General features: G+C 53.7%; 1 protein-coding gene across 1 annotated transcript in view; it reads left to right on the top strand.

Annotated features, from left to right (window-relative positions):
* SYNE3 (spectrin repeat containing nuclear envelope family member 3) overlaps positions 1–27,302 on the top strand; it is an 83,635-nt gene that overhangs the window by 36,546 nt on the left and 19,787 nt on the right. Inside the window, exons 3-10 of the mRNA XM_059373907.1 lie at positions 4,828–5,000; positions 5,900–6,209; positions 13,589–13,750; positions 15,054–15,401; positions 18,888–19,024; positions 20,141–20,315; positions 26,203–26,385; positions 26,909–27,052. Coding sequence (XP_059229890.1) covers positions 4,828–5,000; positions 5,900–6,209; positions 13,589–13,750; positions 15,054–15,401; positions 18,888–19,024; positions 20,141–20,315; positions 26,203–26,385; positions 26,909–27,052 — 1,632 coding nt within the window. The remainder of the gene's footprint in view (positions 1–4,827; positions 5,001–5,899; positions 6,210–13,588; positions 13,751–15,053; positions 15,402–18,887; positions 19,025–20,140; positions 20,316–26,202; positions 26,386–26,908; positions 27,053–27,302) is intronic.

Genomic DNA, 27,302 nt, shown 5'->3' with positions numbered 1-27,302 from the left:
ACAGATGTTTGTGCTTTGGGCCAGGAGGGGCTGGCATTCTGTCTGCCTTGGGCTTGGCCAGCTCTCCCCTGTTTGGTAGGGAAACCTCAGAGTCCCTCCCCTGCAAAGGGCAGAGGTTTGAGAGGGCTGCCGTGTCCCCTCCATCCAGCCTGCACCTCTCCCAGCAGAGGAGGCAGGAGAGCAAAGAGCCAGAGGCCTATAGGAGGTCACACCGTCAGGACACTAGGTTGTGGGAAAGGGGCCGTTGTTCCAGGCCTGGTTGGTGCTCTCTCTCTGGGGGTGAGACTGAGCTCAGCGTCTTACCCCCCAGCCACTGGCCCCTTGGGTTTACAGAGCCAGATTCTGACGGAGCCCCATTTGGGGGGCAGGTATGAGGAGGCCGCCCCCACTGCTGTGAAGAACTGTCCCGCAAGCCTCCAGGTTTCTGTGGGTTCCCAGCGCCCTTGCCTATGAAACTGCCATTAGCGGGGCACCCCTCTTGTGAGCTCAGGGTGTGGGCATTCCGTCTACTCCTCAACACTGGGGGTCAGAAATTTCGGGCCCTTCATCAAATTAGATCTCTGAGATGACAAGAAATTCATCCTGAGCTTCACTGCGGAACCCCTTCTCCTGAGTGGAATGACATGGTCTGTGCAGGGGGTGGGGAATCTCCCTCAGCCCAGAACGTTCCACAGGGGCCCCCAGATCTTTAGTCCATGCTAACTTCTAGGGGGTCTTTGTCTTCCACATCACAGCCTGATACTGAGAGGGACCCAGCAGCTCTGTAGGGTTCTTTGGGGTCCTGCTGTATCCCCCTGCTTGGCCAGGCCCCAAAGCAAACAAAACCTCTTTTCCCCTCTTGGGGTAGCTCCCTGCTCTCCACTCTGCCTGTACCACCAGCCCCGATGCTCACAGACCACAGGGAGCCTGAGGAAGGAGCTTGTTTAATGTCACTCTTTGAAAGTACAGGGAGGAGGACAGGCCTCTACCATCGTCATCACCGTAACTGGTGACCATTCTCCTAGGAGGTGACAAGGGCTGACACCTCTGCCCATTTGCACGTGTTGGAAAAGGCCCTACATCATATCTCAACCTTTTACAAAGTATATTAACCCAGCAATGTTTTAAGTAACTATATTTGTTTAGATTAATGGCCTAACCCTATGAGGTAGACCAAGTGGGGATTGTTGTCACTATCTCAGGGTGTGAAAGGGAGGCCCAGAATGATCCGTGGACCTGCCTGGGGGCACACAGCCATCAGTGAAGTGGCATCTGGCGTCCCTCACCCGGTCCCAGTGCCCACCGCAGAGAAGGGTCCCAGAAAGCCAGCCCCCTGGGGCTTCATGCCGAGAAGGCTGGTGGGACAAGAAAGCTTGAGCGGTAAGCAAACGTGCTGTCACCGAACAGGGATCAAAGGTGGGAAAAGTCAGAGCTACCAGTGGACAGTTGGTAGCTGACAGTGGAGCATGGCCAGGTGATGGTGCGCCCGGGGCTCTCCCTGCATCAGGGAGTGTGACCATGACCCTGGATGGCGTCAGGCTCGCATTTTACAGGCCTGGAGAGTCTTAAGTACTGTGATGAAAGTCACGAGGTAGGAGGGAGTGGCTTTGGAATTGGAATCCAGTTGTCCTTTTATTACAGAGACCACACTTTAGTGGCCACAGAAGTAAATAATGCCAGTTAATAAGGAGACGATCTGCTGTTAATCAAAGGCATGCTAATTGCTACACGTGGTGTGTTAATCTGGGTCCTCCAAGAGGCCAAGGCCAAGGTGAGATAAAAGCTCAAGATGGTTTAGTACTGGGAATCCTGGCCTCAGCATCAGAGAGCAGAAAGAAACAAAAGGCATACAAATTGGCAAAGAAGAAATCACTCTGTCTGTCTTGGCAGATCACATGATTCTCTATGTAGATAACTGAAAGCCTCCAGCAAAAAATTGCTAGAACTGCTACAGGAATTCAGCAAAGTCACAGGATATAAAATCGGTGCACACAAGTCAGCTGCATTTCTATATACTAACAATGAAGCAGAAGAAACAGAAATCAGGGAATCGACCCCATTTATAACTACATCAAAACCCATAAGATACCTAGGAGTAAACCTAACCAAAGAGGTAAAGGGTCTATACTCTGAAAACTATAGAACACTCATGAAAGAAATTGAGGGAGACTCAAAGAAGTAGAAAAACATTCCAGGGCGCCTGGGTGGCTCAGTGGGTTAAGCCGCTGCCTTCGGCTCAGGTCATGATCTCGGGGTCCTGGGATCGAGTCCCACATCAAGCTGTCTGCTCAGCAGGAGCCTGCTTCCTCCTCTCTCTCTCTCTGCCTGCCTCTCTGCCTACTCATGATCTCTGTCAAATAAATAAATAAAATCTTTAAAAAAAAAAAAAAAAACATTCCATGCTCATGGACTGGAAGAACAAACGTTAAAATGTCTGTGCTACCCAAAGCAATCTACATGTTCAATGCAATCCCTACCAAAATACTATTGACATTTTTCACAGAGCTGGAACAAACAATCCTACAATGTGTATGGAATCAGAAAGACCCCAAAGAGCGAAAGTGATGTTGAAAAAGAAACCGAAGTTGGCGGGATCACTATTCTGGACTTAAGCTCTATCACAAAGTTGTAATCATCAAGACAGTATGGCACTGGCACAAAAACAGACAGAAAGATCAGTTGAACAAAATAGAGGGCCCAGAAATGGACCCTCAAGTCTGTGGTCAACTAATCTTCGACAAAGCAGGGAAGAATGTCCAGTGGAAAAAAGACAGTGTCTTCAACAAATGATGTTGGGAAAATTGGACAGCCACATGCAGAAGAATGAAACTGGACCATTTCCTTACGCCACACATAAAAATAGACTCAAAATGGATGACGGACCTCAATGTGAGACAGGAATCCATCAAAATTCAAGAGCAGAACACAGGCAGCAACCTCTTCGACCTCAGCCACAGTAACTTCTTGCTAGACACGTCTCTGAAGGCAAGAGAAACAAAGGCAAAACTGAACTATTGGGACTTCATCAAGATAAAAAAGCTTCTGCACAGAAAAGGAAATAGTCAGCAAGACTAGAAGGCAGCCTACAGAATAGCAGAAGATATTTGCAAACGTCTTCTCAGAAAAAGGGCTAATATCCAAAATCTAAAAAGAACTTATCAAACTCAACATTCAAAAAAACAAAAAATCCAGTCCAGAAATGGCCAGCACACTTGCCCAGACAATTCTCCAAAGAAGACATGCAAATGGCCAACAGACACGTGAAAAAAACCATGTGCTCAACATCATTCAGCATCAGGGAAATACAGATCAAAACCACAGTGAGATACCACCTCACACCAGTTAGAATGGTGTGTTAATAAAATTAACAAGTCAGAAAACGACAGGTATTGGTGAGGATGTGGAGAAAGGGGAACCTTCCTACACTTTTGGTGGGAATGCAAGCTGGTGCAGCCACTCTGGAAAACAGCATGGAAGTTCCTTGAAAAGTCAAAAACAGAGCTACCCTATGACCCAGCAATTGCACTACTAGGTATTTATCCAAAGGATACAAACATAATGATCCAAAGGGCACATGCCCCCCAGTGTTTATAGCAGCAATGTCCACAATAGCCAAACTATGGGAAGAGCCCAGATGTCCACGGACAGATGGATGGATAAAGAAGATGTGGTATATATATTCAATGGAATACTATGCAGCCATCAAAAGAAATGAAATCTTGCCATTTGCAACATTATGGATGGAACTAGAGGGTATTAGGCTAAGCAAAATAAGTCACAGAAAGACAAATACCACATGATTTCACTGATATGTGGAATTTAAGAAACAAAACAGGTGAACATAGGGGAAGGGAAGGAAAAGTAAAATAAGATTAAATCAGAGAGGGAGACAAACCATGAGAGACTCTTAATCCTAGGAAACAAACTGAGGGTTGCTGGGGGCGGGGCTGGGTAACTGGGTGATGGGCATTGAGGAGGGCACGTGAGCACGCGATGGAAGGAGCCCTGGGTGTTCTATGCAACTGACACATCACTAAACTCTTCTTCTGAAACTAATAATAATACATTTTATGGTAATTACATTGAATTTAAATTAAAATTTTTTTTAAAATCTCAGTATGTTTGATAGGGAAACATTTATGAGAGAAAGTGAGTTGGGAGCCCCATCAGGCTGGGAGGGGCAAGGTCAGTCTGACGGAGGTCCGACCCCCCAGTCCAGGGGATCAGGGAGTGTCTGGGACTGCGGTGTGGTTCTAAGGGAGCCTGGTCAGGCCACGGGGCCTCCCGGACCAGGTACCCATCAGAGGAGCTTGCCTTGATGTTCCTGCTTGGTCCCTGGAGGGAGCAGCTGAGAGCCCTTGGTCAAGCCCACCCCCGCCAGTAGACCTGAGAGACAGATTCTCACGGCCCCACACACCGTGACATGGACCTTGCGTTTTCTCATTTTATACTGAAAAACAACAATGAAAGAAAAATTGGGGAGCTAGTTACTATAAATGACCCCATTTTACAAATGAGAAAACCAAGTCCCGGGTTCCTGGGCGCTAATGCCGCTTGTCTGAGCTCACAGAGCTGGAAATGGCCAAGTGGGAAAGGGAAGGAACTTATGACGCCATCTGACAGCTCTGCGGGGGCGTGGTCAGCTCTGTGGCTCCCGGCTTCCGACCTCAGGGCCACTAGCTGGCTGCCCACGGTCATGGGAGAAGGAGGCAGGGGCTATGGTGAGAACCCAGCCCCGCTGACCTCCAAGGCCTGGCTCTTGCCATCATGCCAGTGTCTTGCCAAGGTTCTGTCCACTTGTACTTTCTTTGTCTCACCCCTGGAAACTGGCTTTTGTGTCCATGACAGAAACTGTGCCAGCTGGAGCCGGAGGGACGTGTGAAGGTGGACCTTGTGCTGCGGGCGGCTGAAACCCTCCTGGCGTGCTGCCATGAGGACCAGAAGCCCCCAATCCTGGCCCAGCTGAAGGACATCAAAGCCCAGTGGGAGGAGACGGTCACCTACATGATTCACTGTCACAGGTAGGGTGGCTGGGGACCCTACTGGGGACCCTCCTTGTCCACCACTGCACTGTCCTGGGGTCCTCTGCCCAGGAGACATTTCTCCAGTCCTGGGGTTGCTGGGAACAGGGCATTCTCTGGGGATTTTGGCCAGTGCTGCCTACCTCTTTCTAATTATAATCAAACTTAATGATGATAATAGACAGTAGGAGCCAGTCGTGTTTTGCCAACAATTAGTTCTTAGCAGACTTGCCGTGTGTTCGTCCTTCAGCAGAATGGCAGAGTGAAAATTAACTTGATAGCAGTTTAGCCTAGATTGTCCACCTAGACCTGGGAGCCAATGAGGGGTGGGGGATTAGACAGACCTGAGATTGCCCCTTGTTCTGCTGTGGTGACTTGCTGTGTGGTCTTGGGAAAGTTACTTGACCTCTCTGAGCGCCAGGCTCCTCCCCTGGATCAGGGTGTGATCAAGTGATCCTCGAAGGTGGTTGAGAAGAGGGAAGAGGGTAACCAATGTCAAGAGCAAGGCACGGTGGGTCCGTCCGTGGGAGCTAGCAGCGTCCCCTCCGTCTTTATGAAACCACACTCGGTTTCATCTTTATGAAACCACACTGGCGAGTGCCTGGGGTGACTTGGCCCGGTGCTGTGGGCTTTGCAAGCCCCTTCACTTAGAATTCCAAAGTAGTTCGATGTTGGATAGATGCTGCATAGATGAGACCATCTCCATGTTACAGATGGGGAAACTGAGGCGGGTGAGGAGTGAGGGAGATGCAGCCAGTTCGTGGCCCCTCTGAACCCACATGCAGGCCCCCAATGCGCTGCGCCCCCCCCCCGGAGCCGGGGACAAGCCCCCCCATACTCCCGCACTCTGGACGGTATTGGATGCGGCAGTTCACAGCCTCCCGCCGCTCTGTCCGCAGCCGCATCGAGTGGGTGTGGCTCCACTGGAGCGAGTACCTGCTGGCTCGCGATGAGTTCTACCGCTGGTTCCAGAAGATGACGGTGGCGCTGGAGGCCCCCGTGGAGCTGCAGGTGGGCCTGAAGGAGAAGCAGTGGCAGCTGAGCCACGCCCAGGTGCTGCTGCACAACGTGGACAACCAGGCCGTGCTCCTGGACCGGCTGCTGGAGGAGGCGGGCTCCCTGTTCAGCAGGATCGGGGACCCCAGCGTGGACGAAGAGGCCCAGAAGAGGATGAAGGCCGAGTACGGGGCGGTGAAGGCCAAAGCCCAGGTGCGTGAGGTGTGGCGGGCTCCAGCTTCGCCCCTGCGTCGTTCACCCCTGCCCTTTACCCACACAGCTAAGCACTCGCTCCCTGCGCGTCCGCCCCCCCCCCACCCCACCCTGGACGTCCGCTCATGGACTCACTGTCTGCGGTGCGGCCCCCCAACACCCACTCATCCGCTGGCCCCCGCCCTGCAGCGAGCCACCCCTGCGCCTACCCACTCCCTGTCTGTCTCCTCCCTCACTAACCTACCTGACCTGCTGTTGGCTCTCCTGCCCCCAGCCCCCTGCCGCTTGCCCCGCCCCCCAGCCATGTCTCTGTGTAGGCGCCCTCCTGCTGTTGACTCACTTACCGGTCAGTCTACCGGTCAGTCACCTCCCACCAGCCTAACCAAGCTCATGTTCCGTAATCCCCACCTCTCCATCGGCGCACGCCCCCCTCGGGGATCAGCCACCTCTCCGGACCTTCCCCCTCAATCCTTCTGCCCATTCTTTGTCCCCACCCCCACACATCGCTATATCCTTGCCCTCTTTTTAGTACAGATTTGATAGATTGATTGTTTGATTGAGAGCATGCAAGCAGGGGGAGGGGCAGAGGGAGAGAGAGAGCATGTCAAGCAGACGCCCCGCCCAGCACGGCCCAATGGGCCCATATATTCTTGATTTTTAACCAGTCCATTGAATTACCAATTTCAATTAGTATTTTTAAAAGAAATTGTAATTTTGTTTTATGATCTCCACTGTTCTTTCTGTCATCGTGTAAATGTTGCCCTCCGTCCGGATCGGGGCTCTATCTGTCAGCGTTCTCACTGCGTGCAGTTTGCAGTCGCCACCATGCTGTTCCGGTAGCTGAGGTTCCGGAGCCTGACGCTGCTGTGCGTAGGGTCTCCTGAGAGGGCAGATCATTTCCTTGGGGACTTTGTGGTTTGGAGCCGTGAGCTCGCCCCAAGCGGCACTCTGTCTGCAGAACCCCTGTGGCTGGGGCCTGGCCCCTAAGTGGCCTGTGTTTGCCTCAGCCAGGCTCCCCTGGGAATTCACCTGCGTGATTCCTCTGTTCGCGTCCATGTGTTCGCTGGGGAGTTTCTGTTTCCAAACTTGAACCCCAAGCCAAAATTATTCCAGAGGCTCCTGGATCCATACTCTGAAAGGTGATTGTTTTTTGTTTGTTTGTTTTTTTCTATTTGTTTGGTTTTATTTTTATCCCAGAGCCCCAGAGGAAACCCAGACTTCTCTCTTGTATTTTGCATATGAGGAGATTTTTCTGGTTCACCCCTAAGGCTTCTGACATTGGGCATTTGCCTCCGCCTCCTCTGGGCCCGAAGTCCTGCTTCCTCTTCCGGCCTTTGCACTGACCCCAAGCACACCCGTGGGTTTAACAATCTACAGTCTTTGCTTGGGGTCCACGTGATGTCTCTTCCCTTGGTGTGTGCACACACGGGTCTGCGTTTAAACAACGCTTTGTTAAATTGTATGTGGCGTTTTGGGCCGTCGGTCCTGGGGAGGTATTCAGGTTTTCTAGCCTGCCATATTGCTGGGTCCTTTCTGATCACAATTTAAGGACAGCAGTCCTATAACGGACAGGAATCCCGGAATACCATAGCAAGAACAGGACTCCCGTCCCCGAATGCTTGGGAAGGGACCTGGGTTCCCTCCAGGCTCTGCTGCTTCCCAGCTGCGTGGCTCGGGGCAGCTCACCCTATAAGCAGCCGGGCTGAGGACCGAATGAGTTACCGGTGAGCCCTTTGCAAACTGGCAGGCGGCCTCCTAGCAGGAAGGACACCTCTGGTCTGCTTGCAATAGCAGTGAGAGTAAATAGCGACCACGACCACTACCACAATGGAGCCTGGGACACAGTGGGGTCCAGGAGCTGTTTACAGAGTGAATGAGAGCCCAGCCCTTCAGCCTGGAGGCACAAGGCCCCCGGAGGGAAGGGACAGGAGGTGGTGGGGCAGCTGTGCCAGGGACAGAATGGACAGGCGGGCCAGGCAGGCAGGGAGCCTGGTTCTCATATGTGAGGCCAGTTGGCCCTCCCCAAGTCCCGAGCAGCAAGGGCAGTGACTCTCCAGGTCTGCCCCTGGGGCCCTAGCAGAGAAGGCACCAGGCCCCGGGGCCTCCTCATTGTGACTTTACAGGAAACAGGTGCTGCTGTCACTCAGCAGACAGCCTCCGCGGCAGGCAGAGGACAGGAAATGGAACGTTTGGCGTGGGGGGGTGTGTTTGTGTGTGTGTGTACGCATGTGTGCGTGTGTGTGGAGGGGGTGTGCCAGGGACCCCGGGTGAGCACCAGACCACGTGTGGAGATGATCACCTCCGAGATCCTCATGGTCACTTCAGGGGCCCTCCCCCTCACTGGATCCGAAAGATCATAGAAAGCACGATTCTTCTTGGCGATGTCTGTCTTTTCTAAGTCTCTTCATGTCTTTGGCCTCACCGGGTCCTTCCAGCCTTCTCTGTGGTAGATAGAGCAGGTTTGCCTGGGCCTGTTGTGCAGACTTAAACAAACAAACAAACAAAAAACCCAAGTGGCAGTCCCCACTGTCCCTCTAGAAAGACCCAGAAGGTTCTAGGTGATGCTCCAGCTAGGCTCTACCCCCAACGGTGCCTCAGGTCCTCGCCCTGCACCCTTCAGGTGACCTTCAGGGTCACGTGGAGAAAGTGGCAGGCAACAGCGAGTGGGAGATTTGGAGCCCCTGAGGAGGGAGCACCGTGCTTCCCGCGGTGTCCAGGAGGCAGAGAGCAGCTATCAAGGTCTGTCGAGCAGAAGCTTGGGGGCTCCCATGTTTGCAGGGTGACCTGGTCCTGCGTGGAGAAGTGAATTCACCTTGGCTTCCAGCTGGCTGAAGCTCGCAGATGCTGGGTTTTCGCTTCCCGGCCACCGGAGCCTTGGCAGCTCTGTTCCCCTGTCAGCCCATGGTCATGGTCGGGGGAAGCTGCTGTCTCCCCCACAGTGGGCCGCAGTGGACCAGTGGTGCTGGCTGGGGAGGGCCAGGGTGGGCTCCGCGAGCCATCCAAAGGTCTCTGCAGACTTGCATGAGTGCATTGGCTGGGGCAGGAGCCGTAGCTTCTTCCAGATTCCAGAGGGGGCCTGACCCCTGGAACACTGAGAATTTTTTTTTTTAAAGATTTTATTTATTTATTTGCCATAGAGAGACACAATGAGAGAGGGAACACAAGCAGGGGGAGTGGGAGAGGGAGAAGCAGGCTCCCCACTGAGCAGAGAGCCCAATGTGCAACTTGATCCCAGGACCCTGGAATCATGACCTGAGCTGAAGGCAGATGCTTAATGACTGAGCCACTCAGGCGTGCCAAGACTCAGAATTTAGTGAGCAAATCCAACTTTGGTGCTGTCCTTAGAGATTTAACTTCCAAGCCCAAGGTCCTCGTTAGTGAGATGAGACAGAGCCCTCGCCACACAGACCCCAACCCCCGGGGCACACCCCAGTCTTGCAGCCCTAGACCATAGGAACATTCTGTAACTCTGTGCTAAGCAAGGCATGCAACACTCCATGTCCTGGGGCCCCTGAGGCTCCTTCATGGTCCAGATGCCTCCTGTGCACCTGCCGCGGACGTTGGACAAAGGCTTCTCCTTGCATGAAGGGCTCTCCCAAGGCAGATAAGAAAGCTGTCCCCGGGCGGGCCGCTGAAACGCTCCTAACCCAGGGACAAGACGAGGCCAGGAACCCAGGCCTGTGCTCAGGGTGGGCCTATGCAGCATTGTCCTCGTCTGCTCGGGCTGCCATCACACAACACCACGGCACAGATGTATTTCTCACAGTTTTGTAGGCTGTGAAGTCCAGGATCAAGGCTCTGGCAGGTTTGGCTCCTGGTGAGGGGCCTTTCCTTGGCCTGCATATGGCTGCCTTCTTGCTTTCATGGCAGAGAGGGGGACAGTAAGCTCTCTGCTGTCCCTTCTTCTAAGGGCACCAATCCCATCCTGGAGGCCCCATCCTCATGGCCTCAAGTGACCCTGATCTCAACGGCCCCGCCTCCAAATACCAACATGTTCAGGAATTCGGCTGCAACCTGTGAATCGGGGGGCACAGCTTCAGCTGTAGCAGACCTTCTCGTGTTAACTAACCTGCCTTTCCCCAGTGAAGGGTCCATTTCAACTTCTCTCAAGCTAGTCAGCCGCCTGTTGCTTTCACCCTCTGAAAATCCGTGTTTGACTTCCGACGCGTTCATTAGCAAAGCCGCCGGTGTTGAAGAGGACAGGACGACAGAGGCACTGTGGGGGCCACTCCGGGCTGTGGCCTTTGCGACCACCCCTGGAGGGAGACCCCGGACTTGAGTCACTGGCCAAGCCCTGAGGTGAGCCGTGGGGTGCACGGCCAACCCCAGCCCTGGGGAGTCAAGAAGAGAGCAGGCTGGTTGCCAGCGGGGTCCTGCTAGTTTACTACGAGGTGTTTTTTTTTAACCACCCTTTATGTTTTGTGAAAGGGCCAGGCACCCAGCGGCATCCTCCTCCCCGGGCTTCCCCAGGCGGCTCTCGAAGGGGGCGTGTCCGTCTGGCATCTGGCCGTGAATCAGAGCCATTGGCACAGACCTACAGACATCAGTCCACGCTGCCCTTGTTAATTGGTTGGGTTTTGACATTCCTGACAGCCCCGCCCGCCACAGATGGTTTAATTGTTTGGTCTGATGCTGGAAGGCTAGGCAGGCCCGCATTTGTCACCCTGTCGTCCAGCAACGGTGCCTGCCCGGCCGTGGCTGGATGGTGCTCTGTGACCGTCTGCCTGGCACAGAGCAAGTCTGGACGCCTGCCCTTCTCGGCCGCGCTGGGCTCTGGGCGCCTGCTCAGTATCACGGAGACTTTTATTGCCTCTGCCTTCCGCGAGCGTTGGCCGGCACCTCATTGCTCACTGGCAGGGCCGCCGGCCAGCACATTCGGGGAAGGGGGGGGACACTTGTCACCATCAGCATCAACCCACATTTATTCTCTGTTTGTTATTCCTGACCCAGCTTCAGAAATGAGGCTTTCCTGCGGACGGGGTAGCTCTTGGAGGGTTTTGAGGGAGGCACACGATCCCGCGGGAAGGAAGAGCCAGAAGGGGAGGTGTGGAGCGGGTCACGGTCTCTTGGTCCACATTTGGAATTTGGGCGCCCATTGGGCGCTGCTGGTGATGCACCGAGCCTCGGTCCGTTACTGGGAGGCTCCCGGCTCTTCACTGAGGGTCTTGGCCCCGTGCCTTAGTTTCCCCATCTCCAAAATGGGGATAGCTCTTCCTCCCTGCCCTGGTTGTTGCAAAGGTCTAAATGAATTACTATTCGCATTCCCAGGTTTGGTGAGGACTTTCTCAAAGGGCGGGGAAGTTTTCTGAATCCACGGGTCTGTCCACACTGGCCATTTGGGAACTTCTGACTTCGTTTCGGACAGGGTCAGTGCCCTCCTGGACACTGCCTGCTCCCTGGCCGAGGAGGAGCTGAGGCCAGACAATGAGGGCCTGTGGGCCCAGTCCGACCCATCTCCTGAGTTTGTACGGCCTGCGAGTTGAAAATGGCTTTTACCCGCTTCAAGGGAGGAAGACAAAAAACAGAATCTTTCAGGACATGTGAAATGTTACAAAATTCATATCCCAGCGTCCACATTTGAGTTTTCTTGAAATACAAGCTTGCTCGACGGGTGTGTCTCTGGCGGCTGGTGAGCCGCAGCCTAGCGCTTACATAACTGCCCTACCAGATGCCATGGCGCGGACAAGCCAGAAGACATCCAGCATCTAGTCTGCCCGCCTCCGGATTGGAGCCAGGATGTTGGAGTCAGGCACTGGCCGTTTAAATCTTGTCTAGAAGGCCCTTCTAGAGTTACGTGACTGACCTCCCAGCATCAGCCTGGACGTCTGCAGAATGGGCGGGCTGGGCTCCGTTGGGACTTAGCGGGTGCTCAGGAGAAGGAAGTCCCTCTTTCGCTCTTCTTGGCTCTCCTTGAAAACATCCTTCTGCTGGCCATACTCTATCTATGTTGATTTCTTCCTGCCGTTAGGGAAGTGTTCATTCTCAGAGCTACACTGCGCGGGGCCTGGAGAGGAAGTCAGCCCGGGGCAGCCTGGTGTGTAGGGAGCCCTTGGCTTGCCGAGAAGGTGACAAGGGTGGACAAGGCCAGGGGGAAAGCACAGGACAGAGGGAAGGCCGCTCGTTCAGCCTGAGGGCAGCCGGCCACGGCAGAGAGGAGGTAGGGCCTGGAGGTCGGTGTATCCAGACGGAGCTGCTCTCTTGCCCACTCCTGCTCCGCTGGGTGTGACAAGAACACAGGGGACAGCAAGTGACAGGCGTCAAAGGCTCACGGGCATTAGGGGCTGACTAGCCTCCCAGTGTGGTTCTGGGGTTCTGTGAGCTCTGACCCATTTAATCCCACTGCACCGCAGCGAGGCAGGGACAGTTACTCACCACATGTATAGATAGGGAGACTGAGGCAGGAGGCAAGCCAGGGTTTAGGTCATGGGCAGGGGGCTCCTGAGCACAGGGTGTTGACCTCAGGGCTACAGCCACATCTTGGGGTCCTGCCCTTGACCCGTAGGCTATGGCCATGAAATCTGGGCCTATGGGCAATGGGGAGCCATGGAGGGCTTTAGAGAAATGGAGCTGTGATCAGGGGTGTGTTTGAGAAAGAGCATCCCTGGGCACACAGGTCTTACAGCAGGGACACTGCTATTTCCCTGATGACAGCCGCCTTCAGGACACCGTCTTGTCCCCGTGTGGTTAGAACAAGAGTGGGATTGTCTGCAAAGTGAGGTAACCGCAGCCCATGCCGGCAACATCACCGTACCCAGAAGGAACCGGGGGGAGCCTCTGTTTATTAGCATGCCTGCAGACCCTGCTGGCCCCTTCTTGCCTTCTGGGTTTGAACCTTGACGCTTTCCTACCCAGGTGACCTTGGGCATGCGCTTTCTGAGGCGCCCCTCTGGGCCTCAGTTTCCCCATCTGTCTAGCCAAGATAATAATAATAATAATAATGTCAGCTGATGGGGTGATCAGGAGAGCTCAAGGAGATGATAATGCCCGTGAAAGTTCCTCGAGCAGTCCCCGCACCTCAGTGAGTGCTCCCGTGATGGTTCTGTGTAGTAAGAGTTGTTGTTACAGCATGCCTGTCTTGAGGGCCACCCCCAGGACATGGCAAGACAAAAAATCCTGTAGAGTTGACAGGCCCAGTGAGGACGTGCTTTGACCAAGAGTCTCTTGGTTGCTAATAAGGTAGAGGAGAGCATCTGGGACCTCTTTGCCTTCAGCAGGACAGAAGGTTGGCTGCATCTCGCACCCCCTAAACACACACACACACACACACACACACACACACACACACACACATACACAGAAGCAGGCAGGCAGGCCTTGAAGGCCACAGGCAGCCTGCCCAGGGGACCTTCATAGGGGGTGACTCTCCTCCCCTCCCGCAGGACAGAGTGAATCTGCTGGAGAAGATGACCCAGGAGCATGAGCGTTTCCAGGCAGATGTGGACGAGTTCCAGCTGTGGCTGAAGGCGGTGATGGATAAGGTGAGCAGCTGTGTGGGACGCAGCTGCAAACTGTCCACCCAGCACCGGCTCTCCATGCTGCAGGTAAACTGGGCTGTGTCTCCATCGGAGGGGCCACGGAGGAAATGCTCCAGGACGGGGGTTCTGTCTGGGTTGTCATGTCTTTAATAGGATGCCCTAGGGGCCACAGGAGATACAAAACCCAGGGTATGCAGACCCCCACATGGATGAAGGAGCTGCTTTCTGGAGATCTCTGAGCCAGCAGGGCATTTGGAAACCCGAGGCCAGGGCAGCGTGGTCTCTGGACCAGTGGGTCTCAAATAGGGGACATTCCAGCGATGTCTGGAGATGGTGCTTAGGGCTGGGGGTAGAGATGCTATTGGTCTGGAGGGTGGAGGCCAGAGATGTTGTGATACATCTTGTATTACACATTGCAGCCCCCACAAGGGAGTGACCTCCCCCCCCCCATAGGTGTCAGAATGCCATGGTAAGGAATCCTGGCATAGGCATCAGGCCTGTGGTGGTGAGAGATGTGGTCTGTTCTGGCCTTCCTGAATGGCCGTGACCTCGAATGAGCTTCTGACGTCCTCTGTAAATGGAGTGTTGGATCACCGTCAGAAATTCCAGAATCGCATTATAAGTTCTGCCACAGATATCCAGCACCTGTACCATTTATTTCATATTTGTACTTAAGGTGACTCTTTAAAAAAAAAAAAACAAACACACACACACACACAATGAACAATGACTCTAAAAAAATGTTACATGACTAGTATGAGAATATTTGCCAGACCTTTGCTTACGATCTGTATACTTGACCCCATGCAACGACACTTCGATAAAAAAGTAACATATTTGGAAGGCACTTTCAAACAAAAGAGATTGAAAGGTGTTTCTATAAATTTGTTTTTCATTAAAAGTGAATGAACATTGTATTTGAAAGGAAAATGGAGCTCATTGTCATGAATGGAAGGCCAGCGCTCGCTCATAATTAGTAGATGACCATGCAAATGAATATAATGAAACCAAACAGGTCACTAGGCTCTGTTTGCCCTCCTACTTCTGAGGCTGCCTTTGTCCTCGTTAAAATCGAAGATCAACAAACAGCAGAGAGGGTTAAAGACAGAAACACCCAACAGATTTTCTCCTGGACTTAATCAAATGGGTATAAAAGGCAAGGGAAGGGAACCCTATCGTGGCATTGCGAGTCAACCCCATTTAAGGCAGACAGCGCACTCCTTGGAAAGGCGTTCTGGACCCTAACCTGGGAGTCTAGGGATGGGCGTTTAACGTGACATTCCCAGGGGCTCTGGGAAATGTGGCAGATGCTCTCTCTCTCCCTGCTCATGTGTTTCTCTGCCCGCTCCCTGCTCCCCCCTCCCCGTAGGACATCGCTGATGAGTTTCCGAGGGCTGAGACATCCTTGAGGCGGCTGGAGGAGCAGGCTGTGGGCGTCATCCAGAACACGTCCCCTCTGGGTGCAGACAGGATCGCCGGGGAGCTGGAGGACATGCGCAGGGTTCTGGAGAAGCTGCGCGTCCTCTGTGGGGAGGAGGAGGGCCGGCTGCAGGGCCTGCTCAGGTCCATGGGAGCCTGCGAGCAGCAGCGGCGGCAGCTGGAGGCCGAGCTGGGAGAGTTCCAGAAGGACCTCCAGAGGCTGGCCGAGGAGGGCCTGGAGCCCCCCATGACGGCGGGAACCGAGGACGACCTGGTGGCCCGCTGGAGACGCTACTCGGTAAGCAGAATTTGGCGAAGATATGGACCATCCGGGGGCTGTGTGTGCCTCGGGGCCTCACCTCGGGGCCTCACCATGTGGAGCTCCCTTGCCTGGGGGGAGAATCAAGCTAAGCCTTAAGCACACTCACTCTGATTTCCCTGAATCTTTGGGAACCTGGATTCCCTGGGTGTTAATACACAAGTTGGGTGTTCGTACCCATTTTCCAGATGAGGAAACTGAGACAGAGAGATTTCCCCTCTCCAGCCCCGACCTCCCCAGGATCACACGATGACCCAGAGGCGGACTGGCTTTGAGTTTGCCGCTCCGTTGCCCAGTGGTGGGATGTGGCATGGGCTTCCTGAGCCCGGAGCAGGGAGAGTTAGGTCAGAGGGCACGTGCTTCAGTGTAGAGATGCTGGGGTTCTGGGGAGAGCCCGCAGACAGTGCCCATCCTGGGAAGGTGGGCTGGCTTCCCACCCAGACAAGAGTGTGCAGTCGGAGTGCATCCGCCTTCCTCCCGCCCGTGTGCGCACTCAGCGGGTCTGACTTCCGCCCAGAGAGACTTTTAGAGGATTCCCACGTCCCCGACTCCTGTCTTCACTTACTCACTCACCGGGTCCGCGCCGCGCTAGTGCCGTGGCAGGAAACGTCTAACAGAAAAGCTGCCCACATCCCACCTCCAGTCTGCATTGTCGCTCGGTTTCTTTCTCTTTCTCTTGCCCATATTCGGACACGTTTTTGTGTGGGGAGAAACAAGGCACATAGGCCGTAGGGCTCGCCGAGCCTCGTAGCAGACCAGCTTCCACTGCGGCGACCAGCTCTGTCCAGAGGGAACGGCTTCCTCTTTAGGACCATTTGCCTGGCACAGGTGGAGGTGGCGAGTGCAGGGGTCAAGGGCGTGGGCTTTCGGGTCAGACTGCTGGGGCACAGATCCTGCCTTCTCTACTTGCGTGGTCTTAAGAGAAGTGCTTTAACCCTCCGTTGTATGCAGAACAGAAATGACCAGGTGAAAACTTAAAAAGTGCTTAGCATTCACCTGCCAAAGCCGGTGCTCAAGGAGGACCAGTTCGGGAAGAAAGGCTTAGAAAGCCCTGCCACTGTCCTATCATGACAGCTTCTTGCGTGGGCCCGGCTGTGTGTCAGGAAGCCTGTCCCGAGGCAGGAGCCTGACCACCTCCCTATGAACTCTCTGCCCCACCTGGTTCCAATGTTTTCTCAATTACAATCAAGTCATGACTCACCGAAATCAATGAAAAACGGAAGTTTGGAGTTTATGACTCAAGACGTCTGTTCTTGAGTGAACACTCACACAGCTGCTGTTTGCACTTATCTGTATTCTGTAGGAAGGAGTAGGCACACACACCTGACCTGCTCCACGCCAACCATCGGAGTTGGGGGCGCAGAGGGGGACTCTGCCACGAGGCCCATGGAACCCACCGGGTTTGGCCGGGAGCCACCATGGCCCGGCAGAGCACGTGAAAGATAGAGGACACTTGCCGCACCTTGCACCAAGAAGGAAATGTGGACTGTTCCCTCTCCCGAGAAACAGGCAAACTTCAGAGAGGCACAGGGTGTCAGGCCCCAGGTGAAAGAGTGACGTGCTCATCTTCAAACCGATGCGAGGTAGTCATTGCTTACCTGGCATGCTGAGTGCTTGATCTGCTTTTATAGGTGGGGAAACCGAGGCTATTCAGGAGTTGAAGACTAGCCTGTGGTTGTGCACTCCACAGGTGGAGGCCAGGGATTTGAACTTGAACCTAGACAGTCGGACTCCAGAGCACACGCTTCTAGCTCTCAACTCCCAGATTTAGGAAATTAGCACAGTGAGAGACAAGGACCAGGAACGAGGACACTGGAGCTCAGATGGGCTGGGACCTCCTGGCCACTCTGCGGGCAGTCCCAAGACCCGTCCCCACGGAGAACAGGGGCCGGGAGTGGTCTGCCGCATCCCCAGGAGGACCGGGCGGGACCATTCATCCCCTTCAGGGAGACTTTTAGCAGCTGAGGTTGAAGTCAGAGCAGTTTCGTGTCTAACCCAGCCTTGACCACAGCTGCTTCACACGGCCCCCCTCGTGGGCATCCCAAAAATCCAGCCACTAAAGATGCCCACCTCATGGGCGCAGAAAGGGCACGGCAGGGCTGGAAGAGCCCCGCCCCCTTATTTCACAAGGAGGGCAGCTCTGTCTAACGAGGAGCATGGCTGAGCCCGACCAGCGTGTGGGCGGCAGCCTCCACCCTGGGTCCCTGCTGGTCGTCCCTGGTCACTTGACGTCTCTGTGACCTGCTGGGCCCCACATTGACTCTTGACTGTCGTGGGGCCTGGACGGGCCTTTCTCTCGAAGCAGCCCACGGTTCTGCCCCTCACTGCAGATCCCTGCCCGGCGTCGGCCAAGGCTCTCTTGTCCGCAGGCCGGCCAGCCTTCCAGGGAGCTGATGTGCGGGGCTTCCTCGTGACTGGCTCGGAAACTGCGAGTTCACACACACCAGTTGTATCTTCCTCTTCTATGAAAACATGCACAGATTTCGTTACATTTGCTTCATAACTGAATACAGACAAGAATAATTTGGAGCCTGAGTCAGGCTGCCCAGGCAGATTCCGAGCCCGCTGCCTGCACAGCCTTCCCTCCCGCCCCTGGCTGCTGCCTCCCATCCCTCCAGCTGACCTTGCTCCCTTGAGCTCCCCGCGGGTCCCAGGTCACTTGTGGTTCACCCAAGACTGAGGCTGCCTGGAGCCGCTGCTGGTCCCTGTGAGTGAACGATCTGGACCAAGGCTCAGGCTTGCGTGTGGGGCAGCTGGGGAGCGGCACGGCTAGACTCCTGCTCTGTACCCAGTGCCTGGTCCAGGGGGTGTCCCCATTTTAGCAGTGAGGGAACAGCCTGAGGTTGCCCAGCTAGGAAGGGGCCGAGGGGGTTTCCCAGACAGCCTGTGCCATGCCAAAGCCCAGCACTTTCCACTACCCCATCTCTCCTCCTACTGAGCATGGGCCCAGCAAGCATCAAGGTCAAGGTCAGTCTGCCAATAACGAACCTGATCTACAAAGCACCTCAGACTGTTGTTTTCCTCTAATGCTGCAGAGTCTCAGAGCTGGAGGGGCCCGGCTCCCACGTCAGGTCCACGGCTTACTGGCCCCACGACCAGCAGAAAACTCTTAGCCAGAGCTTCCCTTGGCTGTTCCGTGGGGACCCAGATAATTACTTCCCAGGGCCTTTGCCCAGCTTCAGTGAATGGGACACCCAGAACACTCGGCGGGTGCTGCGTTCCCAAGGTTTCGTTATTGGTATTATTAGGTGTGGGTCCTCACGATAACACTGAGGTCAGTGATGATAGAAACAAAAACCAGGATGGTGAGAGCAAATGCCAAAGTCAGGGCCCAGAGCAGGAGAGCAAAGGCTGAGCTTCTGGAGACCCCAGTCCCTGTCCCGGGTGACGGGCTTCTCCCGCCGGCCGCACTCTTCCTCCATCGCTGACTCTCCCGCGTCCCTCTGGTTTGGTCTGTGTGTGCAGGCGACACGGATGGCCCTCGCGGCCGAAGAGCCCCGGGTGGCCCGGCTGCAGGCCCAGCTGAAGGAGCTCATCGCCCTTTCCTGTGAGCCGCAGCCGCTCTCCGACAGCGTGGTCGCTGCCCTCCAGGAGTTCCAGAGGTATCCGCACCGAGGGAGGCGGGGCTCAGGGAGTGCCTTGAACCCCAGGCGCAAGGGGGGCTTCTGACTGCATCGAAGGCCATCGCCGGGAAACGTGCTTGCTTTCTCTTACAATCTGGGAACTCTAACATAATTCTGGTGCCCCTCAATCCCTGGGACTTTGCTCCCAGAAGGACTGGACTTGGCTTTGTTCCAGGAGGCGTGGCTCATTCACCGAGTTCCATCGGTCTCCGTGTAGCTTTGCCCTAGGGAGGCGTCCCCCAAGTCATGGCCCAAAGGGAGGGCTTTTGGGTAGACAAATACCATCCCCCTGCCTGCAGATGGTGCTGACTCGGCATCTGAGCCTGTCTTCAGACTAGCCTCTACCTCGCCCTTGGCCCATGGGCTCAGGCAGAGCTGGGGCTCCAGTGTCCTGGCTCAGCCAAGACCAGCAGATCAGAGCGCGCCCCACTCTGGAGCCGAGCACAGTGCCAGTTTGCAGCCTGTAGCTCTTTTTGCTCCACAAGCCTCCAAGGGGTTGTGAACATAGCACACTGTCCACGTATCCACAGAACCTCTCTTCCCTCCACCTGGCACACAGGCTCCTTCTGAATGAACTCAGGGGCTCCCCACTTGCTGTACATCTATACCTCGGAGCAGGGGCCTGGGATCCCCTGCGGGAAGCTAAGGCCGTGGCAGGACCGTGGACTTCTTCTGCACCGCTAGCTGAGGGACTCCCCTCCAGCTTCTCCTGCTGAGGTTTTACATGCTAGCTCTCTGTCATTGGATGTCGTAGTTGAGAGATTATTTCTAGAAATTATTAGGGACCAGGATGATGGTCTCTCACTCAGGAAGGGATTTTGCTTTAGCTTCCACAAGGTGCCTGGGGGTGAGCTGGACCAGGCCAGGGGCTTCATGATTCCTCTTCAACGCTTGAGGTTCTTGGGTCGTGAGGCTGGGCTGCAGGTCTGTCTGAGAACTGGCTTCCTTCCAGCGCACATTAATCCAGCCAAAGGCCCCATAGCCACCCCCAGCAGGCTACGGGAGCACGTGCGCTGGGCTCCCCGGGAGTCGCTTCAGTTCTGAACTGACCCCACTCTCTCCTCTTTCCGTGTCTCTCCTCTGTGGCCCTCACAGCCTGAAGGGGCAGAGCGCCAAACTTCACAATGCCACGGGGCTGGAGCTGTGGCAGCGTTTCCAGCGGCCCCTACAGGATCTGCAGCTGTGGAGGGCCCTGGCACAGAGGCTCCTGGACATCACCGCCAGCCTGCCAGACCTGCCTGCCATTCACACCTTCCTGCCCCAGATCGAGGTAAGCAGGTCCTGCCAGGACGGCTGACCAGTGCAGGGGGGAGGAGGGAGGCCACACCCACTAGGCATGACACCACAGCCCTACTTCCAGTGAAAGGCGTGTTCCTGGGTGCTCCAGGAATCTGGGCAAAGTTCATCGTACCCCTGCCTGGCAAGTTCTAAGTAGACACAGGAAATGTCATCAGCGACCAAGGTCATCCTCAATTCTTGGGTAGAAGGCAAAGTCTGGTAGCTGGACCACAGGACTTTGTACCGACCCTCCCACACCCCTTCCGTCCTGGATCCTCCTGCAGACAGTCCTCTGGGGGAAGCATGAGCAATTTTGAGGGAGGGCATGTGAGGCCATTACCTTTACTGCGTGGGCATCAGTTAGGAGGCATGTGACAAGTGACAGAAATTCTGACCAACGGTAGCTTAAAACCCAGACACTTTCAGGTGGTTCAGGACTGGCTTGACAGTGCTCGCTTCGGCAGCACATATACTAAAATAGGACTGGCTTGACAGATCAACAGTATCTTCTGGGACCCAGGCTCTTTCTAGCTCAAAGCCGCATCTTCGCTCATGGCCCCAAGACGGCTGCCACCACAGCAAGCTTGCATCTTCCCATGAACAACATCTTGTTCAGGAAGGAACAGCATGGGGGCAAAAAGGCTTTCCCTGTTCACCATTTTGAACAGGGAGGCAAACCCTCCTTCCAGAAGCCCCAAGGGATTCCTTACAGCTCAGTTGCCGGATCACATGACTTTCCCTGGGCCCATCACTGGTTGAGAACGATGGGTTTGCCCGGACTGGTTTATACCAAACAGACTGTTTGGTGTCAAACGTGATTAAAGAAGACAGTTGAGAAGAAACAAACCAACTTTGTTTAACGCTTCATGAAGCGGACAGCCTCCTTTTGGAGAACTGCAAAATGGGGCATACAGCAGGAAGGTTTAATAGGATAAAGAATGAAGAACAAGGAAAAGACAGATAGAAAACCTCTGACAGGCTGACGGTCAGCCTTGTTTGGGTTGAGAAGGCCAAGAGTTGGCTTGACGTTGGGGATCGCAGGCTAGATACACTGTGTTTATGGTCAAGCTGAGCGTTTATGGGGAATCAGAACTTATCTGGAAGTTTCACTTTGTTGCCTTGGCATCCAGGGTGGAGGTAGACCCATCTTGATCCTAGAAACTTATTTCAGCACCCTTAGTGGGGTACTTTGCCATCCGGACACAATGCTGGTTGTTGGGTGAGCAAGAAGGAGGGATGAGTGTTGGGTGAGCAGACCTCAACGTTTACCACAAACGCCCGTCAACATGGCAGCTCTGATTAGCCCATCAATGCTGCCTGATGGTACCCAGTGGAGCTCTGAAGTCCATGAAATACTTTCAAGCATTTTAGTCCATAAAATACTAGGTCCAGGGATTCTAAGACACACTGAATGGGAGGAGACACAAAAGAATGTCAGATACAAGCCTCGCCTTATATTAATTTTCATTCTGGTTATGGAAGTCATGTCTGCTTAGAGATGTGAAGATTTGTGAAGAAGGAAGCAGAAAGCTTCCACAATCCCATGCACCCTAGGACCACTCTTAACACGTGGAGGGACACAACATCACATTTTCTATCCAACCTGGTATTTCTAGGGGCCCTTCAACACACATAAAATTCACTTGGGGGAGGCCTGAGGATCTTACATGTGTTGGAAAAATCAATTTTAGGTCAGACAATCCCAAATAATACCCTTTATATCTGTTGAAAATCCATCTAGCCATTTCTATGCAGTATGATCACCATTAGACAGAAGCCTTAAATAATACATGACAATTTTTGTGTATTTGGGATCATGTTATATAGTTGTGTATTCTGATATTTGTAGTTGGCCCATCTGAGCTTTCTCTTGGCATCATTTAAAATGGTTCAGGGAGACCCATGATAATCAGAATGTCAAAACTTTAAAGAAAGAATCTTAAAAGCAGCAAGAGAAAAATAATGTGTTACGGATAAGGGAAACTTCATGAACTATTGGCAAATTTTTCATCAGAAACTGGGCAGAGGGTCTGAATGGCGTTTTTCCAAAGAAAACAACCAGATGGCCAACAGGCATATGAAAAGGTACTCAACGTCGCTCATCATCTGGGCAGTGCATCTCACCACCACAGTGAGATAGTACCTGTCAGATGATGAGAGATAACAAGCATCAGTGAGGATGTCGAGGAAAGGGAACCCTTGAGCACTGTCAGTGGGAGTATAAATTGGTGCAGCCATGGTGGAAAACAGTATGAAAGTTCCTCAAAAAATTAAAAATAGAACTACCCTATGATTCAGCAATTCCACTTCCGGGTATTTATCTAAAGAAAACAAAAATACTACTTTGAAAAGATATCTGCATCTCCTTGTTCATGACATCATTATTTACAATAGCCAAGGCCTGAAAACAACCGAAGGGTCCCCTGATGGGCGAGTGGATAAAAGCAGATGTGATAGATAGGTCCGAGCATACATGATGGAATGCTACTCAGCCATAAAAAAGAATGAAATCTTGCCACTGAAAGTAACATGGATGGATCTTGGGACATTACATTAAATGAAACAAGTCAAGCCAAGAGAGACAAATACCACACGATCCCATCTCTATGTGGAATCTCAAAAAAAAAAAAAACAAAACTTGTAGATATAGAGAACAGAATGGTGGTGGCCAATGGGGTGGGGTGTCGGGAATAGGCAAAATGGGTGAAGGGGGTCAAGGGGTATAGATTTGCAGTTACGGAATAAGTCATGGGCTGTTAGGTCCAGCATGGTGCCTATAGTCATTATCGTAGTGCATAGTGAAAGTTGCCAAAAGAGTAAATCTTAAAAGCTCTCATTGTCGGGGTGCCTGGGTGGCTCTGCCTTCTGCTCAGGTCATGATTCCAGAGTCCTGGGATCGAGCCCCGCTTCGGGCTCTCTGCTCAGTAGGGATCCTGCTTCTCTTCCTCTCTCTGCCTGCCTCTCTGCCTACTGTGATCCTTGTCTGCCAAATAAATAAATAAGTAAATAAAATCTTTAAAAAAAAAACCATTGTCATAAAGAAAAAATAATCATAACTTTCTGTGGTGACAGATGGTGCTAGATTTCGTGTGGTGATCATTTTCACAGTGTACACAAATACCTAATCACTATATTGTGCATCTGAAATTAATATGTTATAGGTCTATTATACTTCAACTAAACAAATTTTAAGGAAAAAAGATAAAATGTTTCCAAAAAGTCATCACTTTAAATGGCTGCATAATATGCTTTTCCTTTCTTATAATATTTAGGTTGCTTCCAGTTTTCCTTGTCATCATTTGTATATGTTGAATATCCATGTACAGATTTTGGTCTCCATTTCCATCATTCCCTCCTCCTCAGGGACCAGAGCCAGAGAGAAGTTAGGGTGTTTGTTCAAGGTCAGGCAGAGGCACTCAATTTCAAGGTAACTCGAGAGGCAGAGCTGAGACTAGAATGGTGGATTCTAGCCTCTTATGTTCTTATTTCTGCCATTACTTGGGTCCTGGGAAGATATTTGTGAAGCAAGCAGGACAATTAAATCATTATCCTTTGACTGTTAAGGAAATTGTGTCCCAGAGAGGGGAAGGCTCTTACTCAAGGTCACACAGCAACAGTGTCAGGGCTGGCTTTGATTCAGCAACAGGTGCTTTTCCCACTAGATCCCAATTGTGTTTCCATCTTGTCCATCTCCCTGGGGCAGAAAGCTAACCAGGACCTATGCCAGGCCGGGGGTGGAGGCGTAGGTACTGTCTTTCTAGAATGTGACTCAGGACCCCCAGGCCAGGAGTTTCATAGAGCAGTCTATTGGAAAATCGGGCAGGACTGTGGTTTGTCTGTGTTTAAATGCTGTTTGCTGGCTGCGATCATGTCTTGGATTACACTTACTAGCCTTTCCCAGGAAGCATGGGTTTCACGGGCCAGGAACAGGCTGCCAGCCCTATATTTCTTGACTCAACTCCTACACTGAGCCTCAGAGTATCCTATGGAACCGCAAAGTTCCTCTGAAACTGAGACACCAGGCCCCAACATTGGACGGGGCTGAAATACTTGTTTTCGGGGGTAATTGTAACAAGTCCCCAAACTTGGTATATTAGAGCAGCAGAACCTCATTTTCTCATGGTTCTGGAGACAGCAAGGCCATGATCAGGCTGTCTAGTGGGTCATGCTATCTCTGAAGCCTCTAGAGGAGAAGGCTTCCCTGCTTCTTCTAGCACCTGGTGGTTGCTGGCGGTTGTTGATGTCGGCTGGACTATAGACCCATCCTTCCAATCTCGGCCTCTGGGGTCACATGGAAAGCTTCTCCCCTTCTCTTCTGTCTGCGCATGTGTATCTGGGTCCAGAGTTCCCCTTTTAGTAATGCACAGGTCACCCTGAATGAGGGTCCCCCTAATGACCTCATTTCAACTTGGTAACCTCAGTAAAGACCCTATCTCCAAATAAAGCAACGTTCGGAGGTAGTTGGGGATGGTGGCTACCACGACTTCCTATCTTTCGGCAGGGGATGCAGCTCATCCCGGAAGAGCTGGTGTACTGACCCCAGCTGAGAAGGGCCGTGTGCTAGCGTGTGCCCGCTGTGGGCTGTGCACCGTGTTAAATGCTGGCTGGGTCTCCCCTCATGTCAGCCTCATCCAGCCCCGTGAGTTGGGTGTGACTTCGCCTATTTTACAGATGAGGAAACTGAGTCTTGGAGCTACCCAAGGCCTCCCAGTTAGTACAGAATTCACACTCACAATGGCGACTCCTCAGCTGGAATTTGTGACCCCTGTGGTATGGTGTCCAGGTTTGCTGAAAAGGGAGTGCCGGTCACCCCCTCCCTAAAGAGGCTTGTCCTCTGTGTGACCGATCACCAATCACAGGCCCTCGTGGGAAGGTTACACCAGTTCAGCTGTGTCTGCCGTGTTTGTGCTGCCCTTCCTCCAGGGACCCTCTCTGCCCTCCCAGGGCTGTTGGAAAAACTGCCTCCTCTGGGAGCCTTCTTGGATTTCCCCAACTAGGAGTGTTCAGCTCTGCCTTTAACACCCAGATGGCTCTGTAGAAACTTTCAGGGAAGTGATCACTTTCCGCCTTGGATTAGGGTTACCTACCTGGCCGGGGGGGATCTTTGTTCTTCCTTCCCAGCTCCCTGACTAGCTCCGTATCTCAGTAATGTCACAGGTATAAAATGGAAGGACTCTGCCGGCTAACGCCAAGACCCCTGTGGGGGCCCTCAGAGCCACAAGAGGTGCTTACCCCAAACAGCAAATTAATCAGCAGGAACCTGAGGTTTGGCCCAGGGCTTTGGGGCAGGAGGAGGGAGCATAGGCTGGGGATGTGGTCAAGGCAGGCTTCCTGGAGGAGGTGGGGCCCGGGCTGTGCCGGGTCTGGCTGCAGCTGCATGGGAGCCAGCTTCTCATCACATGCGTCTCCTTTAGGCCCTCCCTCACCCGGCGAGCTCCCACACAGCGAAATTCCACACTGTCGTCACCTCTTCCGGGGGGCCTTCCTGAATTCCAACCGACCACGCTCCCCGAGGCCCCTAGACCTTCAGAATGTCCTAAACAGTGCCCAGGGGGTAGGCCCATTGCTGTCAGTGATGAGGTTGGAGGGGGCGGTCATTGAGGAAAGGATCACTGGACCATGGCAGTGGGGATGGCTGGAGAGGAGGTAGACTTCTTGCCCAGGTTTTGGTGATTAGATGGAAGTTGGGGGGGCAGTGAGAGCGGATTGCGGTGACCCTGAAATACAGGGCCTCCCCAACGTGTTCTGACATCCCCTCCACTCCGGGTATGAAAGGCGCACGTCCTATGGGGCGGGGGGGCGGGGGCAGCAGGACAGCCTCCCAGTGAGGACCTGCCCTGGCCGGCCTCTGGGGTTACCGGACGCCTCGTCTGCCGTAGGCGGCGCTGGCCGAGAGCTCGCGCTTGAAGGAGCAGCTGACGGGGCTGCAGCTGAAGAAGGACTTGCTGCAGAGCATCTTCGGCCCGGAGAGAGCCACGGCCCTCCTGGAGCAGGTGGCGAGCTCTGTGCGGGACAGGGACCTGCTGCACAACAGCCTTCTGCAGAGGAAAAGCAAGCTGCAGGTAGGTGTCCCGGGCCACCCACTGGGCACCAGCCCATCTGGGGAGGGAGGGGGGTGGCCTGCCTTCCTGCCTCAGCGGCACCACCGGCTGCCAGTGGCCTGCCCTCTCCCTTCGTCCCCATGGCCTCAGCTCCTCATCTGTACACCGGATGTGATGAACGAGCGAGCCTTCTAACTGGTGTCCTGGGCACCTGCCATTCCCTCCTCTGCCCCCCAAACCCGTCTACACTGCTGTCACACAGAACTGGTTTCCCCGGGGTTGGGGGGGCAGGAGTGTCAAAGGAGATTTCTGTACTAGAGAGCGGAACAGCCGTCATGTGAAGACCCCCCAACGGTGATTCCAGGGAGGGCGTCCAACCTCCGCAAGGGCTCCAGGAAGCCTTCCTGGAGGGGGTGATGCCTGAGTGGGTGTGAAGCAGCCAGGAGAAGGCTGGAGAAAGAGCCATACGGGTGTGAGGGGCAGGTTGTGCAAGGTGTGTGTGAGGAAATTTAATTTCTGTGCTGCCCGTTATGTGTCTCTGCAGAGCTTGCTGGCCCAGCACAAAGATTTTGGGGCTGCTTTTAAGCCCCTCCAGAAGAAGCTCTCGGACCTCCAAGACAGGGTGCAAACCGAGAATGGGCTTCAGCAGGACCTTCCTCGGAAACAGGCCCAGCTCTCGAGGTTGCAGGTAAGGGCTTGGTGGGGCCCGAGTGGCCCTGCTCAGGGGCTCTGCTGAGCCCAGAAGCAGCTCCCCTCCAGCCGCCACAGAGCCTCTCACCTGAGCTCAGATCTTCCTCTGAATTTCTGCTGATTTATCTGGTGGCTTCCGGCCTCCAAGAGACCTTTAGTACCTGCAGACGGCTGATTCCCGAGCCCAGCAAAGTGGTGTTTACTCTGTGATTCCAAAGTCTACTGTGGGTATTCAGTTTTCCTTAAAT

Source organism: Mustela nigripes, chromosome 13, assembly GCF_022355385.1.
Source record: "Mustela nigripes isolate SB6536 chromosome 13, MUSNIG.SB6536, whole genome shotgun sequence".
Lineage (NCBI taxonomy): Eukaryota > Metazoa > Chordata > Mammalia > Carnivora > Mustelidae > Mustela > Mustela nigripes.
Note: the sequence above shows the minus strand (reverse complement) of the source record. Positions and strands in the feature narration are given on the sequence as shown.